The sequence below is a fragment of the Oncorhynchus keta genome, chromosome 35, assembly GCF_023373465.1.
Source record: "Oncorhynchus keta strain PuntledgeMale-10-30-2019 chromosome 35, Oket_V2, whole genome shotgun sequence".
NCBI lineage: Eukaryota > Metazoa > Chordata > Actinopteri > Salmoniformes > Salmonidae > Oncorhynchus > Oncorhynchus keta.
In genome coordinates, this window is record NC_068455.1 from 4,722,445 (window position 1) to 4,738,027 (window position 15,583).

Consider the following 15,583-nt stretch of genomic DNA (forward strand, 5'->3'; position numbering starts at 1 on the left):
TTGGCGTGAACATTCACTGCCTGCAGCCTTCCTGTGTACTGATGTAGGTGAAAGGTCAGCCTTAATGACTACATTATCTTCATCGTGTAATTATCTCTGCTCTGAGCCCGGTTAAGAGGGCGAAGTTGCCCTCAAATGCTGATCCAGGGTCAGTTTAGTTTTTTTTCCCCCCACGAATGATTAAGGTTGAGGTTAGGGTTGATGAAGCTGATCCTAGGTCTGTAGCTAGGGGAAAGTTCCGCCTTGGAGCTCTGAGCCCACTGATTGTAGCCTGGTCCCAGGTCTGTTTATGCTGTTTTGCCAAGTTCCAGGATGTTGTCTTGCCGAACATGTATTGGCAAGACAGAACAGATCTGGGACCAGATTACTGATGAATTAGCTCTAATCTTTATCCTTTCTTTAAACCATGAATAACCTCTGACCCTGTTACAGGACTGACGGAGGGAATAACTGTGTGGGACCAGACAAGTCCTACAGCTCCTGTAATATCCAGGTAAACAACATGCTCGGGTTGCAAAATGACCCAAAAACCTTCTCTCACTGACTATTCATCTTGGTGGAATTCTCTCTCTGTCTATTACTTTTGGTGTAGCTCTCTCTCTGTCTATTACTGTTGGTGTAGCTCTCTCTCTCAGTCTATTACTGTTGGTGTAGCTCTCTCTCTCAGTCTATTACTGTTGGTGTAGCTCTCTCTCTGTCGATTACTGTTGGTGTAGCTCTCTCTCAGTCGATTACTGTTGGTGCAACTCTCTCTCTGTCTATTACTGTTGGTGTAGCTCTCTCTCAGTCTATTACTGTTGGTGTAGCTCTCTCTCAGTCTATTACTGTTGGTGTAACTCTCTCTCAGTCTATTACTGTTGGTGTAGCTCTCTCTCAGTCTATTACCGTTGGTGTAGCTCTCTCCCAGTCCATTACTGTTGGTGTAGCTCTCTCTCAGTCTATTACTGTTGGTGTAGCTCTCTCTCTGTCTATTACTGTTGGTGTAGCTCTCTCTGTCTATTACTGTTGGTGTAGCTCTCTCTCAGTCTATTACTGTTGGTGTAGCTCTCTCTCAGTCTATTACTGTTGGTGTAACTCTCTCAGTCTATTACTGTTGGTGTAGCTCTCTCTCAGTCTATTACTGTTGGTGTAGCTCTCTCTCAGTCTTACTGTTGGTGTAGCTCTCTCTCAGTCTATTACTGTTGGTGTAGCTCTCTCTCAGTCTATTACTGTTGGTGTAGCTCTCTCTCAGTCTATTACTGTTGGTGTAGCTCTCTCTGTCTATTACTGTTGGTGTAGCTCTCTGTCTATTACTGTTGGTGTAGCTCTCTGTCTATTACTGTTGGTGTAGCTCTCTCTGTCTATTACTGTTGGTGTAGCTCTCTGTCTATTACTGTTGGTGTAGCTCTCTGTCTATTACTGTTGGTGTAGCTCTCTCTCTCAGTCTATTACTGTTGGTGTAGCTCTCTCTCTCAGTCTATTACTGTTGGTGTAGCTCTCTCTCAGTCTATTACTGTTGGTGTAGCTCTCTCTCAGTCTATTACTGTTGGTGTAGCTGTCTGTCTATTACTGTTGGTGTAGCTCTCTCTCAGTCTATTACTGTTGGTGTAACTCTCTCTCAGTCTATTACTGTTGGTGTAGCTCTCTCTCAGTCTATTACTGTTGGTGTAGCTCTCTCTCAGTCTATTACTGTTGGTGTAGCGCTCTCTCAGTCTATTACTGTTGGTGTAGCTCTCTCTCAGTCTATTACTGTTGGTGTAACTCTCTCTCAGTCTATTAATGTTGGTGTAGCTCTCTCTGTCTATTAATGTTGGTGTAGCTCTCTCTGTCTATTACTGTTGGTGTAGCTCTCTCTGTCTATTACTGTTGGTGTAGCTCTCTCTCAGTCTATTACTGTTGGTGTAGCTCTCACTCAGTATATTACTGTTGGTGTAGCTCTCACTCAGTATATTACTGTTGGTGTAACTCTCTCTCAGTCTATTAATGTTGGTGTAGCTCTCTCTCACTGTATTAATGTTGGTGTAGCTCTCTCTGTCTATTACTGTTGGTGTAGCTCTCTCTGTCTATTACTGTTGGTGTAGCTCTCTCTCAGTCTATTACTGTTGGTGTAGCTCTCTCTCTGTCTATTCCTGTTGGTGTAACTCTCAGTCTATTACTGTTGGTGTAGCTCTCTCTCAGTCTATTACTGTTGGTGTAGCTCTCTCTCATTCTATTACTGTTGGTGTAACTCTCTCTCAGTCTATTACTGTTGGTGTAGCTCTCTCTCTCAGTCTATTACTGTTGGTGTAGCTCTCTGTCTTCCTGTTGGTGTAGCTCTCTCTGTCTATTACTGTTGGTGTAGCTCTCTGTCTATTACTGTTGGTGTAGCTCTCTCTCTCAGTCTATTACTGTTGGTGTAGCTCTCTCTCAGTCTATTACTGTTGGTGTAGCTCTCTCTCAGTCTATTACTGTTGGTGTAGCTCTCTCTCAGTCTATTACTGTTGGTGTAGCTGTCTGTCTATTACTGTTGGTGTAGCTCTCTCTCTGTCTATTACTGTTGGTGTGACTCCCTCTCTGTCTATTACTGTTGGCGTAGCTCTCTCTCAGTCTATTACTGTTGGTGTAGCTCTCTCTGTCTATTACTGTTGGTGTAGCTCTCTGTCTATTACTGTTGGTGTAGCTCTCTCTCTCTGTCTATTACTGTTGGTGTAGCTCTCTCTCTCAGTCTATTACTGTTGGTGTAGCTCTCTCTCTCAGTCTATTACTGTTGGTGTAGCTCTCTCTGTCTATTACTGTTGGTGTAGCTCTCTCTCAGTCTATTACTGTTGGTGTAGCTGTCTGTCTATTACTGTTGGTGTAGCTCTCTCTCTGTCTATTACTGTTGGTGTGACTCCCTCTCTGTCTATTACTGTTGGCGTAGCTCTCTCTCAGTCTATTACTGTTGGTGTAGCTCTCTCTCTGTCTATTACTGTTGGTGTAGCGCTCTCTCAGTCTATTACTGTTGGTGTAGCTCTCTCTCAGTCTATTACTGTTGGTGTAACTCTCTCTCAGTCTATTAATGTTGGTGTAGCTCTCTCTCAGTCTATTAATGTTGGTGTAGCTCTCTCTCAGTCTATTACTGTTGGTGTAGCTCTCTCTCAGTCTATTACTGTTGGTGTAGCTCTCTCTGTCTATTACTGTTGGTGTAGCTCTCACTCAGTATATTACTGTTGGTGTAACTCTCTCTCAGTCTATTAATGTTGGTGTAGCTCTCTCTGTCTATTAATGTTGGTGTAGCTCTCTCTGTCTATTACTGTTGGTGTAGCTCTCTCTGTCTATTACTGTTGGTGTAGCTCTCTCTCAGTCTATTACTGTTGGTGTAGCTCTCTCTCTGTCTATTCCTGTTGGTGTAACTCTCAGTCTATTACTGTTGGTGTAGCTCTCTCTCAGTCTATTACTGTTGGTGTAGCTCACTCTGTCTATTACTGTTGGTGTAACTCTCAGTCTATTACTGTTGGTGTAACTCTCAGTCTATTACTGTTGGTGTAGCTCTCTCTCAGTCTATTTCTGTTGGTGTAACTCTCAGTCTATTACTGTTGGTGTAGCTCTCTCTCATTCTATTACTGTTGGTGTAGCTCTCTCTCAGTCTATTACTGTTGGTGTAGCTCTCTCTCAGTCTATTACTGTTGGTGTAGCTCTCTCTCAGTCTATTACTGTTGGTGTAGCTCTCTCTCATTCTATTACTGTTGGTGTAACTCTCTCTCAGTCTATTACTGTTGGTGTAGCTCTCTCTCTCAGTCTATTACTGTTGGTGTAGCTCTCTCTCAGTCTATTACTGTTGGTGTAGCTCTCTCTCAGTCTATTACTGTTGGTGTAGCTCTCTCTCTGTATATTACTGTTGGTGTAGCTCTCTCTCTCATTATATTACTGTTGGTGTAGCTCTCTCTCAGTCTATTACTGTTGGTGTAGCTCTCTCTGTCTATTACTGTTGGTGTAGCTCTCTCTCTGTATATTACTGTTGGTGTAGCTCTCTCTCTCATTATATTACTGTTGGTGTAGCTCTCTCTCTGTATATTACTGTTGGTGTAGCTCTCTCTCAGTCTATTACTGTTGGTGTAGCTCTCTCTCAGTCTATTACTGTTGGTGTAGCTCTCTCTCAGTATATTACTGTTGGTGTAGCTCTCTCTCAGTCTATTACTGTTGGTGTAGCTCTCTCTCAGTCTATTACTGTTGGTGTAGCTCTCTCTCAGTATATTACTGTTGGTGTAGCTCTCTCTCAGTCTATTACTGTTGGTGTAGCTCTCTCTCAGTCTATTACTGTTGGTGTAGCTCTCTCTCTGTATATTACTGTTGGTGTAGCTCTCTCTCTCATTATATTACTGTTGGTGTAGCTCTCTCTCAGTCTATTACTGTTGGTGTAGCTCTCAGTCTATTACTGTTGGTGTGACTCTCTCTCAGTCTATTACTGTTGGTGTAGCTCTCTCTCAGTCTATTACTGTTGGTGTAGCGCTCTCTCAGTCTATTACTGTTGGTGTAGCTCTCTCTCTGTCTATTCCTGTTGGTGTAACTCTCAGTCTATTACTGTTGGTGTAGCTCTCTCTCAGTCTATTACTGTTGGTGTAGCTCTCTCTCAGTCTATTACTGTTGGTGTAGCTCTCTCTGTCTATTACTGTTGGTGTAGCTCTCTGTCTATTACTGTTGGTGTAGCTCTCTGTCTTCCTGTTGGTGTAGCTCTCTCTGTCTATTACTGTTGGTGTAGCTCTCTGTCTATTACTGTTGGTGTAGCTCTCTCTCTCAGTCTATTACTGTTGGTGTAGCTCTCTCTCTGTCTATTACTGTTGGTGTAGCTCTCTCTCAGTCTATTACTGTTGGTGTAGCTCTCTCTCAGTCTATTACTGTTGGTGTAGCTGTCTGTCTATTACTGTTGGTGTAGCTCTCTCTCTGTCTATTACTGTTGGTGTGACTCCCTCTCTGTCTATTACTGTTGGCGTAGCTCTCTCTCAGTCTATTACTGTTGGTGTAGCTCTCTCTGTCTATTACTGTTGGTGTAGCTCTCTGTCTATTACTGTTGGTGTAGCTCTCTGTCTTCCTGTTGGTGTAGCTCTCTCTGTCTATTACTGTTGGTGTAGCTCTCTCTCTCAGTCTATTACTGTTGGTGTAGCTCTCTCTCTCAGTCTATTACTGTTGGTGTAGCTCTCTCTCAGTCTATTACTGTTGGTGTAGCTCTCTCTCTCAGTCTATTACTGTTGGTGTAGCTGTCTGTCTATTACTGTTGGTGTAGCTCTCTCTCTGTCTATTACTGTTGGTGTGACTCCCTCTCTGTCTATTACTGTTGGTGTAGCTCTCTCTCTCAGTCTATTACTGTTGGTGTAGCTGTCTGTCTATTACTGTTGGTGTAGCGCTCTCTCAGTCTATTACTGTTGGTGTAGCTCTCTCTCAGTCTATTACTGTTGGTGTAACTCTCTCTCAGTCTATTAATGTTGGTGTAGCTCTCTCTCAGTCTATTAATGTTGGTGTAGCTCTCTCTGTCTATTACTGTTGGTGTAGCTCTCTCTCAGTCTATTACTGTTGGTGTAGCTCTCTCTGTCTATTACTGTTGGTGTAGCTCTCACTCAGTATATTACTGTTGGTGTAACTCTCTCTCTGTCTATTACTGTTGGTGTAGCTCTCTCTCAGTCTATTACTGTTGGTGTAGCTCTCTCTCAGTCTATTACTGTTGGTGTAGCGCTCTCTGTCTATTACTGTTGGTGTAGCTCTCTCTCAGTCTATTACTGTTGGTGTAGCTCTCTCTCTGTCTATTCCTGTTGGTGTAACTCTCAGTCTATTACTGTTGGTGTAGCTCTCTCTGTCTATTACTGTTGGTGTAGCTCACTCTGTCTATTACTGTTGGTGTAACTCTCAGTCTATTACTGTTGGTGTAACTCTCAGTCTATTACTGTTGGTGTAGCTCTCTCTCAGTCTATTTCTGTTGGTGTAACTCTCAGTCTATTACTGTTGGTGTAGCTCTCTCTCATTCTATTACTGTTGGTGTAGCTCTCTCTCAGTCTATTACAGTTGGTGTAGCTCTCTCTCAGTCTATTACTGTTGGTGTAGCTCTCTCTCAGTCTATTACTGTTGGTGTAGCTCTCTCTCAGTCTATTACTGTTGGTGTAGCTCTCTCTCATTCTATTACTGTTGGTGTAACTCTCTCTCAGTCTATTACTGTTGGTGTAGCTCTCTCTCTCAGTCTATTACTGTTGGTGTAGCTCTCTCTCAGTCTATTACTGTTGGTGTAGCTCTCTCTCAGTCTATTACTGTTGGTGTAGCTCTCTCTCTGTATATTACTGTTGGTGTAGCTCTCTCTCTCTCATTATATTACTGTTGGTGTAGCTCTCTCTCAGTCTATTACTGTTGGTGTAGCTCTCTCTGTCTATTACTGTTGGTGTAGCTCTCTCTCTGTATATTACTGTTGGTGTAGCTCTCTCTCTCATTATATTACTGTTGGTGTAGCTCTCTCTCTGTATATTACTGTTGGTGTAGCTCTCTCTCAGTCTATTACTGTTGGTGTAGCTCTCTCTCAGTCTATTACTGTTGGTGTAGCTCTCTCTCAGTATATTACTGTTGGTGTAGCTCTCTCTCAGTCTATTACTGTTGGTGTAGCTCTCTCTCAGTCTATTACTGTTGGTGTAGCTCTCTCTCAGTATATTACTGTTGGTGTAGCTCTCTCTCAGTCTATTACTGTTGGTGTAGCTCTCTCTCAGTCTATTACTGTTGGTGTAGCTCTCTCAGTCTATTACTGTTGGTGTAGCTCTCTCTCTGTATATTACTGTTGGTGTAGCTCTCTCTCTCATTATATTACTGTTGGTGTAGCTCTCTCTCAGTCTATTACTGTTGGTGTAGCTCTCTCTGTCTATTACTGTTGGTGTAGCTCTCTCTCTGTATATTACTGTTGGTGTAGCTCTCTCTCTCATTATATTACTGTTGGTGTAGCTCTCTCTCTGTATATTACTGTTGGTGTAGCTCTCTCTCAGTCTATTACTGTTGGTGTAGCTCTCTCTCAGTCTATTACTGTTGGTGTAGCTCTCTCTCAGTATATTACTGTTGGTGTAGCTCTCTCTCAGTCTATTACTGTTGGTGTAGCTCTCTCTCAGTCTATTACTGTTGGTGTAGCTCTCTCTCAGTATATTACTGTTGGTGTAGCTCTCTCTCAGTCTATTACTGTTGGTGTAGCTCTCTCTCAGTCTATTACTGTTGGTGTAGCTCTCTCTCAGTCTATTACTGTTGGTGTAGCTCTCTCTCAGTCTATTACTGTTGGTGTAGCTCTCTCTCAGTCTATTACTGTTGGTGTAGCTCTCTCTCAGTATATTACTGTTGGTGTAGCTCACTCTGTATATTACTGTTGGTGTAACTCTCTCTCTGTATATTACTGTTGGTGTAGCTCTCTCTCAGTCTATTACTGTTGGTGTAGCTCTCTCTCAGTATATTACTGTTGGTGTAGCTCACTCTGTCTATTACTGTTGGTGTAACTCTCTCTCAGTCTATTACTGTTGGTGTAGCTCTCTCTCAGTCTATTACTGTTGGTGTAGCTCTCTCTCTGTCTATTACTGTTGGTGTAGCTCTCTCTCTGTCTATTACTGTTGGTGTAGCTCTCTCAGTCTATTACTGTTGGTGTAGCTCTCTCTCTGTCTATTACTGTTGGTGTAGCTCTCTCTCTGTCTATTACTGTTGGTGTAGCTCTCTCTCAGTCTATTACTGTTGGTGTAACTCTCTCTCAGTATATTACTGTTGGTGTAGCTCTCTCTCAGTCTATTACTGTTGGTGTAGCTCTCTCTCAGTCTATTACTGTTAGTGTAGCTCTCTCTCAGTCTATTACTGTTGGTGTAGCTCTCTCTCTGTCTATTACTGTTGGTGTAGCTCTCTCTGTCTATTACTGTTGGTGTAGCTCTCTCTCAGTCTATTACTGTTGGTGTAGCTCTCTCTGTCTATTACTGTTGGTGTAGCTCTCTCTCAGTCTATTACTGTTGGTGTAGCTCTCTCTCAGTCTATTACTGTTGGTGTAGCTCTCTCTCAGTCTATTACTGTTGGTGTAGCTCTCTCTGTCTATTACTGTTGGTGTAGTTCTCAGTCTATTACTGTTGGTGTAGCTCTCTCTCAGTCTATTACTGTTGGTTTAGCTCTCTCTCAGTATATTACTGTTGGTGTAGCTCTCTCTCTCAGTATATTACTGTTGGTGTAGCTCTCTCTCAGTATATTACTGTTGGTGTAGCTCTCTCTGTCTATTACTGTTGGTGTAGCTCTCTCTCAGTCTATTACTGTTGGTGTAGCTCTCTCTCAGTCTATTACTGTTGGTGTAGCTCTCTCTCAGTCTATTACTGTTGGTGTAGCTCTCTCTCTGTCTATTACTGTTGGTGTAGCTCTCTCTGTCTATTACTGTTGGTGTAGCTCTCTCTCAGTCTATTACTGTTGGTGTAGTTCTCAGTCTATTACTGTTGGTGTAGCTCTCTCTCAGTCTATTACTGTTGGTGTAGCTCTCTCTCAGTCTATTACTGTTGGTGTAGCTCTCTCTCAGTCTATTACTGTTGGTGTAGTTCTCAGTCTATTACTGTTGGTGTAGCTCTCTCTCAGTCTATTACTGTTGGTGTAGCTCTCTCTCAGTATATTACTGTTGGTGTAGCTCTCTCTCTCAGTATATTACTGTTGGTGTAGCTCTCTCTCAGTCTATTACTGTTGGTGTAGCTCTCTCTCAGTCTATTACTGTTGGTGTAGCTCTCTCTCAGTCTATTACTGTTGGTGTAGCTCTCTCTCAGTCTATTACTGTTGGTGTAGCTCTCTCTCAGTCTATTACTGTTGGTGTAGCTCTCTCTCAGTCTATTACTGTTGGTGTAGCTCTCTCTCTGTATATTACTGTTGGTGTAGCTCTCAGTCTATTACTGTTGGTGTAGCTCTCTCTCAGTCTATTACTGTTGGTGTAACTCTCTCTCTGTCTATTACTGTTGGTGTAGCTCTCTCTCTGTCTATTACTGTTGGTGTAACTCTCTCTCTGTCTATTACTGTTGGTGTAGCTCTGTCTATTACTGTTGGTGTAGCTCTCTCTCTGTCTATTACTGTTGGTGTAGCTCTCTCTCAGTCTATTACTGTTGGTGTAACTCTCTCTCTGTCTATTACTGTTGGTGTAGCTCTCTCTCTGTCTATTACTGTTGGTGTAACTCTCTCTCTGTCTATTACTGTTGGTGTAGCTCTGTCTATTACTGTTGGTGTAGCTCGCTCTCTGTCTATTACTGTTGGTGTAGCTCTCTCTCTGTCTATTACTGTTGGTGTAGCTCTCTCTCAGTCTATTACTGTTTGTGTAGCTCTCTCTCAGTCTATTACTGTTGGTGTAACTCTCTCTCTGTATATTACTGTTGGTGTAGCTCTCTCTCAGTCTATTACTGTTGGTGTAGCTCTCTCTCTGTATATTACTGTTGGTGTAGCTCTCTCTCTGTCTATTACTGTTGGTGTAGCTCTCTCTCAGTCTATTACTGTTGGTGTAGCTCTCTCTGTCTATTACTGTTGGTGTAGCTCTCTCTGTCTATTACTGTTGGTGTAACTCTCTCTCTGTATATTACTGTTGGTGTAACTCTCTGTCTATTACTGTTGGTGTAGCTCTCTCTCTGTCTATTACTGTTGGTGTAGCTCTCTCAGTCTATTACTGTTGGTGTAGCTCTCTCTCAGTCTATTACTGTTGGTGTAGCTCTCTCTCAGTCTATTACTGTTGGTGTAGCTCTCTCTCTGTCTATTACTGTTGGTGTAGCTCTCTCTCAGTCTATTACTGTTGGTGTAGCTCTCTCTCAGTCTATTACTGTTGGTGTAGCGCTCTCTGTCTATTACTGTTGGTGTAGCTCTCTCTCAGTCTATTACTGTTGGTGTAACGCTCTCTCAGTCTATTACTGTTGGTGTAGCTCTCTGTCTATTACTGTTGGTGTAGCTCTCTCTCAGTCTATTAATGTTGGTGTAGCTCTCAGTCTATTACTGTTGGTGTGACTCTCTCTCAGTCTATTACTGTTGGTGTAGCTCTCTCTCAGTCTATTACTGTTGGTGTAGCTCTCTCTCAGTCTATTACTGTTGGTGTAGCGCTCTCTCAGTCTATTACTGTTGGTGTAGCTCTCTGTCTATTACTGTTGGTGTAGCTCTCTCTCTGTCTATTACTGTTGGTGTAGCTCTCTCTCAGTCTATTACTGTTGGTGTAGCTCTCTCTGTCTATTACTGTTGGTGTAGCTCTCTCTGTCTATTACTGTTGGTGTAACTCTCTCTCTGTATATTACTGTTGGTGTAACTCTCTGTCTATTACTGTTGGTGTAGCTCTCTCTCTGTCTATTACTGTTGGTGTAGCTCTCAGTCTATTACTGTTGGTGTAGCTCTCTCAGTCTATTACTGTTGGTGTAGCTCTCTCTGTCTATTACTGTTGGTGTAGCTCTCTCTCAGTCTATTACTGTTGGTGTAGCTCTCTCTGTCTATTACTGTTGGTGTAGCTCTCTCTCAGTCTATTACTGTTGGTGTAGCTCTCTGTCTATTACTGTTGGTGTAGCTCTCTCTCAGTCTATTAATGTTGGTGTAGCTCTCAGTCTATTACTGTTGGTGTGACTCTCTCTCAGTCTATTACTGTTGGTGTAGCTCTCTCTCAGTCTATTACTGTTGGTGTAGCGCTCTCTCAGTCTATTACTGTTGGTGTAGCTCTCTGTCTATTACTGTTGGTGTAGCTCTCTCTCAGTCTATTACTGTTGGTGTAGCTCTCTCTCTGTATATTACTGTTGGTGTAGCTCTCTCTCTGTCTATTACTGTTGGTGTAGCTCTCTCTCAGTCTATTACTGTTGGTGTAGCTCTCTCTGTCTATTACTGTTGGTGTAACTCTCTCTCTGTATATTACTGTTGGTGTAACTCTCTGTCTATTACTGTTGGTGTAGCTCTCTCTCTGTCTATTACTGTTGGTGTAGCTCTCAGTCTATTACTGTTGGTGTAGCTCTCTCAGTCTATTACTGTTGGTGTAGCTCTCTCTGTCTATTACTGTTGGTGTAGCTCTCTCTCAGTCTATTACTGTTGGTGTAGCTCTCTCTGTCTATTACTGTTGGTGTAGCTCTCTCTCAGTCTATTACTGTTGGTGTAGCTCTCTCTCAGTCTATTACTGTTGGTGTAGCGCTCTCTCAGTCTATTACTGTTGGTGTAGCGCTCTCTCAGTCTATTACTGTTGGTGTAGCTCTCTGTCTATTACTGTTGGTGTAGCTCTCTCTCAGTCTATTACTGTTGGTGTAGCTCTCTCTCAGTCTATTAATGTTGGTGTAGCTCTCAGTCTATTACTGTTGGTGTGACTCTCTCTCTGTCTATTACTGTTGGTGTAGCTCTCTCTCAGTCTATTACTGTTGGTGTAGCGCTCTCTCAGTCTATTACTGTTGGTGTAGCTCTCTGTCTATTACTGTTGGTGTAGCTCTCTGTCTATTACTGTTGGTGTAGCTCTCTCTCAGTCTATTAATGTTGGTGTGACTCTCTCTCTGTCTATTACTGTTGGTGTAGCTCTCTCTCAGTCTATTACTGTTGGTGTAGCTCTCTCTCAGTATATTACTGTTGGTGTAACTCTCTCTGTCTTACTGTTGGTGTAGCTCTCTCTCAGTCTATTACTGTTGGTGTAGCTCTCTCAGTCTATTACTGTTGGTGTAGCTCTCTCTCAGTCTATTACTGTTGGTGTAGCTCTCTCAGTCTATTACTGTTGGTGTAGCTCTCTCTCAGTCTTACTGTTGGTGTAGCTCTCTCACAGCTTCCAGAGCACTTGGATCTTTCCACAAAATTATTGCCTATTTCATCCCTTTTGATATTTTAAGTAGAAATTGTTAAAAGCCCTTTATATTTAATAAAGTATTATTTAATATAGACCACATGGAGAATTCAATAAATATATTTTTTAAAAATATATGAATAAAGATCTGCTAAAGTTCAACATTCTGCATTTTGACACGTCCCCTGTTACGGCCAACCCTGTTACTGTCAACCCTGTTACTGTCAACCCTGTTACGGTCAACCCTGTTACGGTCAACCCTGTTACGGTCAACCCTGTTACTGTCAACCCTGTTACTGTCAACCCTGATACTGTCAACCCTGATACTGTCAACCCTGATACTGTCAACCCTGTCACAGTCAACCCTGTCACAGTCAACCCTGTTACTGTCAACCCTGTCACAGTCAACCCTGTTACGGTCAACCCTGTCACAGTCAACCCTGATACTGTCAACCCTGTTACAGTCAACCCTGTTACTGTCAACCCTGTTACAGTCAACCCTGTTACTGTCAACCCTGTTACTGTCAACCCTGTTACGGTCAACACTGTCACTGTCAACCCTGTTACTGTCAACCCTGTTACGGTCAACACTGTTACTGCCAACCCTGTTACTGTCAACCCTGTCACAGTCAACCCTGTTACGGTCAACCCTGTCACAGTCAACCCTGTCACTGTCAACCCTGTCACGGTCAACCCTGTCACGGTCAACCCTGTTACTGTCAACCCTGTTACGGTCAACACTGTTACTGTCAACCCTGTTACTGTCAACCCTGTCACAGTCAACCCTGTCACTGTCAACCCTGTCACGGTCAACCCTGTTACGGTCAACCCTGTTACGGTCAACCATGTTACAGTCAACCATGTTACTATCAACCCTGTTACGGTCAACCCTGTTACGGTCAACCCTGTTACGGTCAACCCTGTTACAGTAAACCCTGTTACCGTCAACCCTGTTACGGTCAACCCCGTTACGGTCAACCCCGTTACTGTCAACCCCGTTACGGTCAACCCTGTTACTGTCAACCCTGTTACTGTCAACCCTGTTACTGTCAACCCTGTTACGGTCAACCCTGTTACGGTCAACCCTGTTACGGTCATCCCTGTTACGGTCATCCCTGTTACGGTCCACCCTGTTACTGTCAACCCTGTTACTGTCAACCCTGTTACTGTCAACCCTGTTACGGTCAACCCTGTTACGGTCCACCCTGTTACGATCAACCCTGTTACGGTCAACCCTGTTACGGTCAACCCTGTTACGGTCAATCCTGTTACGGTCAATCCTGTTACGGTCAACCCTGTTACGGTCAACCCTGTTACGGTCAACCCTGTTACTGTCAACCCTGTTACTGTCAACCCTGTTACTGTCAACCCTGTTACTGTCAACCCTGTTACGGTCAACCCTGTTACTGTCAACCCTGTTACGGTCAACCCTGTTACTGTCAACCCTGTTACTGTCAACCCTGTTACGGTCAACCCTGTTACGGTCAACCCTGTTACGGTCAACCCTGTTACTGTCAACCCTGTTACGGTCAACCCTGTTACGGTCAACCCTGTTACTGTCAACCCTGTTACGGTCAACCCTGTTACGGTCAACCCTGTTACGATCAACCCTGTACGGTCAACCCTGATACTGTCAACCCTGTCACTGTCAACCCTGATACAGTCAACCCTGTTATTTTATTTGGCACTAATTAGTTACTTACTTTACATTAAGTTGAACATGTCCTCTTTATGACAAAATATTCAAATGAGGTGACCAGGTTACACTACTTCAAAGGCACCGAATTGGCAAAACGACTCAGTTGTTAATCTTTGGGAATAAACCATTTATTTTATGTTCAGTTCATATCACTGACAGGAAAGAGCCAACAGGTTGTTATACAGTAATATACTCTCTGTCGGCCTATGTCCATGACTTCTAATTACCCCTCTAATTACCCCTTACCCCATTACCTCTCCCTGTGTATCACTCAGGACTGCCCAGAGGGATCTCGGGACTTCAGAGAGGAGCAGTGTTCTCAGTTTGATGGATCTGACTTCCAGGGGAAACGATACAAATGGCTCCCGTACTATGGAGGTGAGTCAGGAGGGCCTGAGGGCCGGGGCTTTATACAGCTTTTGGTAATGACTGTATAACGTTTGGTAAAGACTGTATAGAGTTTGGTAAAGACTGTATAACGTTTGGTAATGACTGTATAACGTTTGGTAATGACTGTATAACGTTTGGTAATGACTGTATAACGTTTGGTAAAGACTGTATAACGTTTGGTAAAGACTGTATAACGTTTGGTAAAGACTGTATAACGTTTGGTAATGACTGTATAACGTTTGGTAATGACTGTATAACGTTTGGTAATGACTGTATAACGTTTGGTAAAGACTGTATAACGTTTGGTAAAGACTGTATAACGTTTGGTAAAGACTGTATAACGTTTGGTAAAGACTGTATAACGTTTGGTAAAGACTGTATAACGTTTGGTAATGACTGTATAACGTTTGGTAAAGACTGTATAACGTTTGGTAAAGACTGTATAACGTTTGGTAAAGACTGTATAACGTTTGGTAAAGACTGTATAACGTTTGGTAAAGACTGTATAACGTTTGGTAATAACGTTTGGTAAAGACTGTATAACGTTTGGTAATAACTGTATAACGTTTGGTAATAACGTTTGGTAAAGACTGTATAACGTTTGGTAATAACTGTATAACGTTTGGTAATAACGTTTGGTAAAGACTGTATAACGTTTGGTAATGACTGTATAACGTTTGGTAATAACTGTATAACGTTTGGTAATAACTGTATAACGTTTGGTAATGACTGTATAGTGTTTGGTAAAGACTGTATAGCGTTTGGTAATGACTGTATAGTGTTTGGTAAAGACTGTATAGCGTTTGGTAATGACTGTATAGCGTTTGGTAAAGACTGGATAACGTTTGGTAAAGACTGTATAACGTTTGGTAATGACTGTATAACGTTTGGTAAAGACTGGATAACGTTTGGTAAAGACTGTATAACGTTTGGTAATGACTGTATAACGTTTGGTAAAGACTGTATAACGTTTGGTAAAGACTGTATAACGTTTGGTAATGACTGTATAGCGTTTGGTAAAGACTGTATAACGTTTGGTAAAGACTGTATAACATTTGGTAATGACTGTATAGCGTTTGGTAAAGACTGTATAACGTTTGGTAATGACTGTATAGCGTTTGTTAAAGACTGTATAACGTTTGGTAATAACATTTGGTAAAGACTGTATAACGTTTGGTAAAGACTTTATAACGTTTGGTAATGACTGTATAACGTTTGGTAAAGACTGTATAACGTTTGGTAATGACTGTATAACGTTTGGTAAAGACTGTATAACGTTTGGTAATGACTGTATAACGTTTGGTAATGACTGTATAACGTTTGGTAATGACTGTATAACGTTTGGTAAAGACTGTATAACGTTTGGTAAAGACTGTATAACGTTTGGTAATGACTGTATAACGTTTGGTAAAGACTGTATAACGTTTGGTAATGACTGTATAACGTTTGGTAAAGACTGTATAACGTTTGGTAATGACTGTATAACGTTTGGTAATGACTGTATAACGTTTGGTAAAGACTGTATAACGTTTGGTAAAGACTGTATAACGTTTGGTAATGACTGTATAACGTTTGGTAAAGACTGTATAACGTTTGGTAATGACTGTATAACGTTTGGTAATGACTGTATAGCGTTTGGTAAAGACTGTATAACGTTTGGTAATGACTGTATAACGTTTGGTAAAGACTGTATAACGTTTGGTAAAGACTGTATAACGTTTGGTAATGACTGTATAGCGTTTGGTAATGACTGTATAGCGTTTGGTAAAGACTGG

The 15,583-nt window shown here is 42.2% G+C and overlaps 1 protein-coding gene across 1 annotated transcript in view; it reads left to right on the forward strand.

The window, feature by feature from the left end:
- Positions 1–421: 421 nt before the first annotated feature.
- The window catches only part of LOC127915728 (papilin-like), a gene marked incomplete at its 5' end in the record, with an annotated part of 58,306 nt that continues 43,144 nt past the window's right edge, over positions 422–15,583 (forward strand). The window contains 2 exons of the mRNA XM_052496106.1: positions 422–493; positions 13,694–13,796. Coding sequence (XP_052352066.1) covers positions 422–493; positions 13,694–13,796 — 175 coding nt within the window. The remainder of the gene's footprint in view (positions 494–13,693; positions 13,797–15,583) is intronic.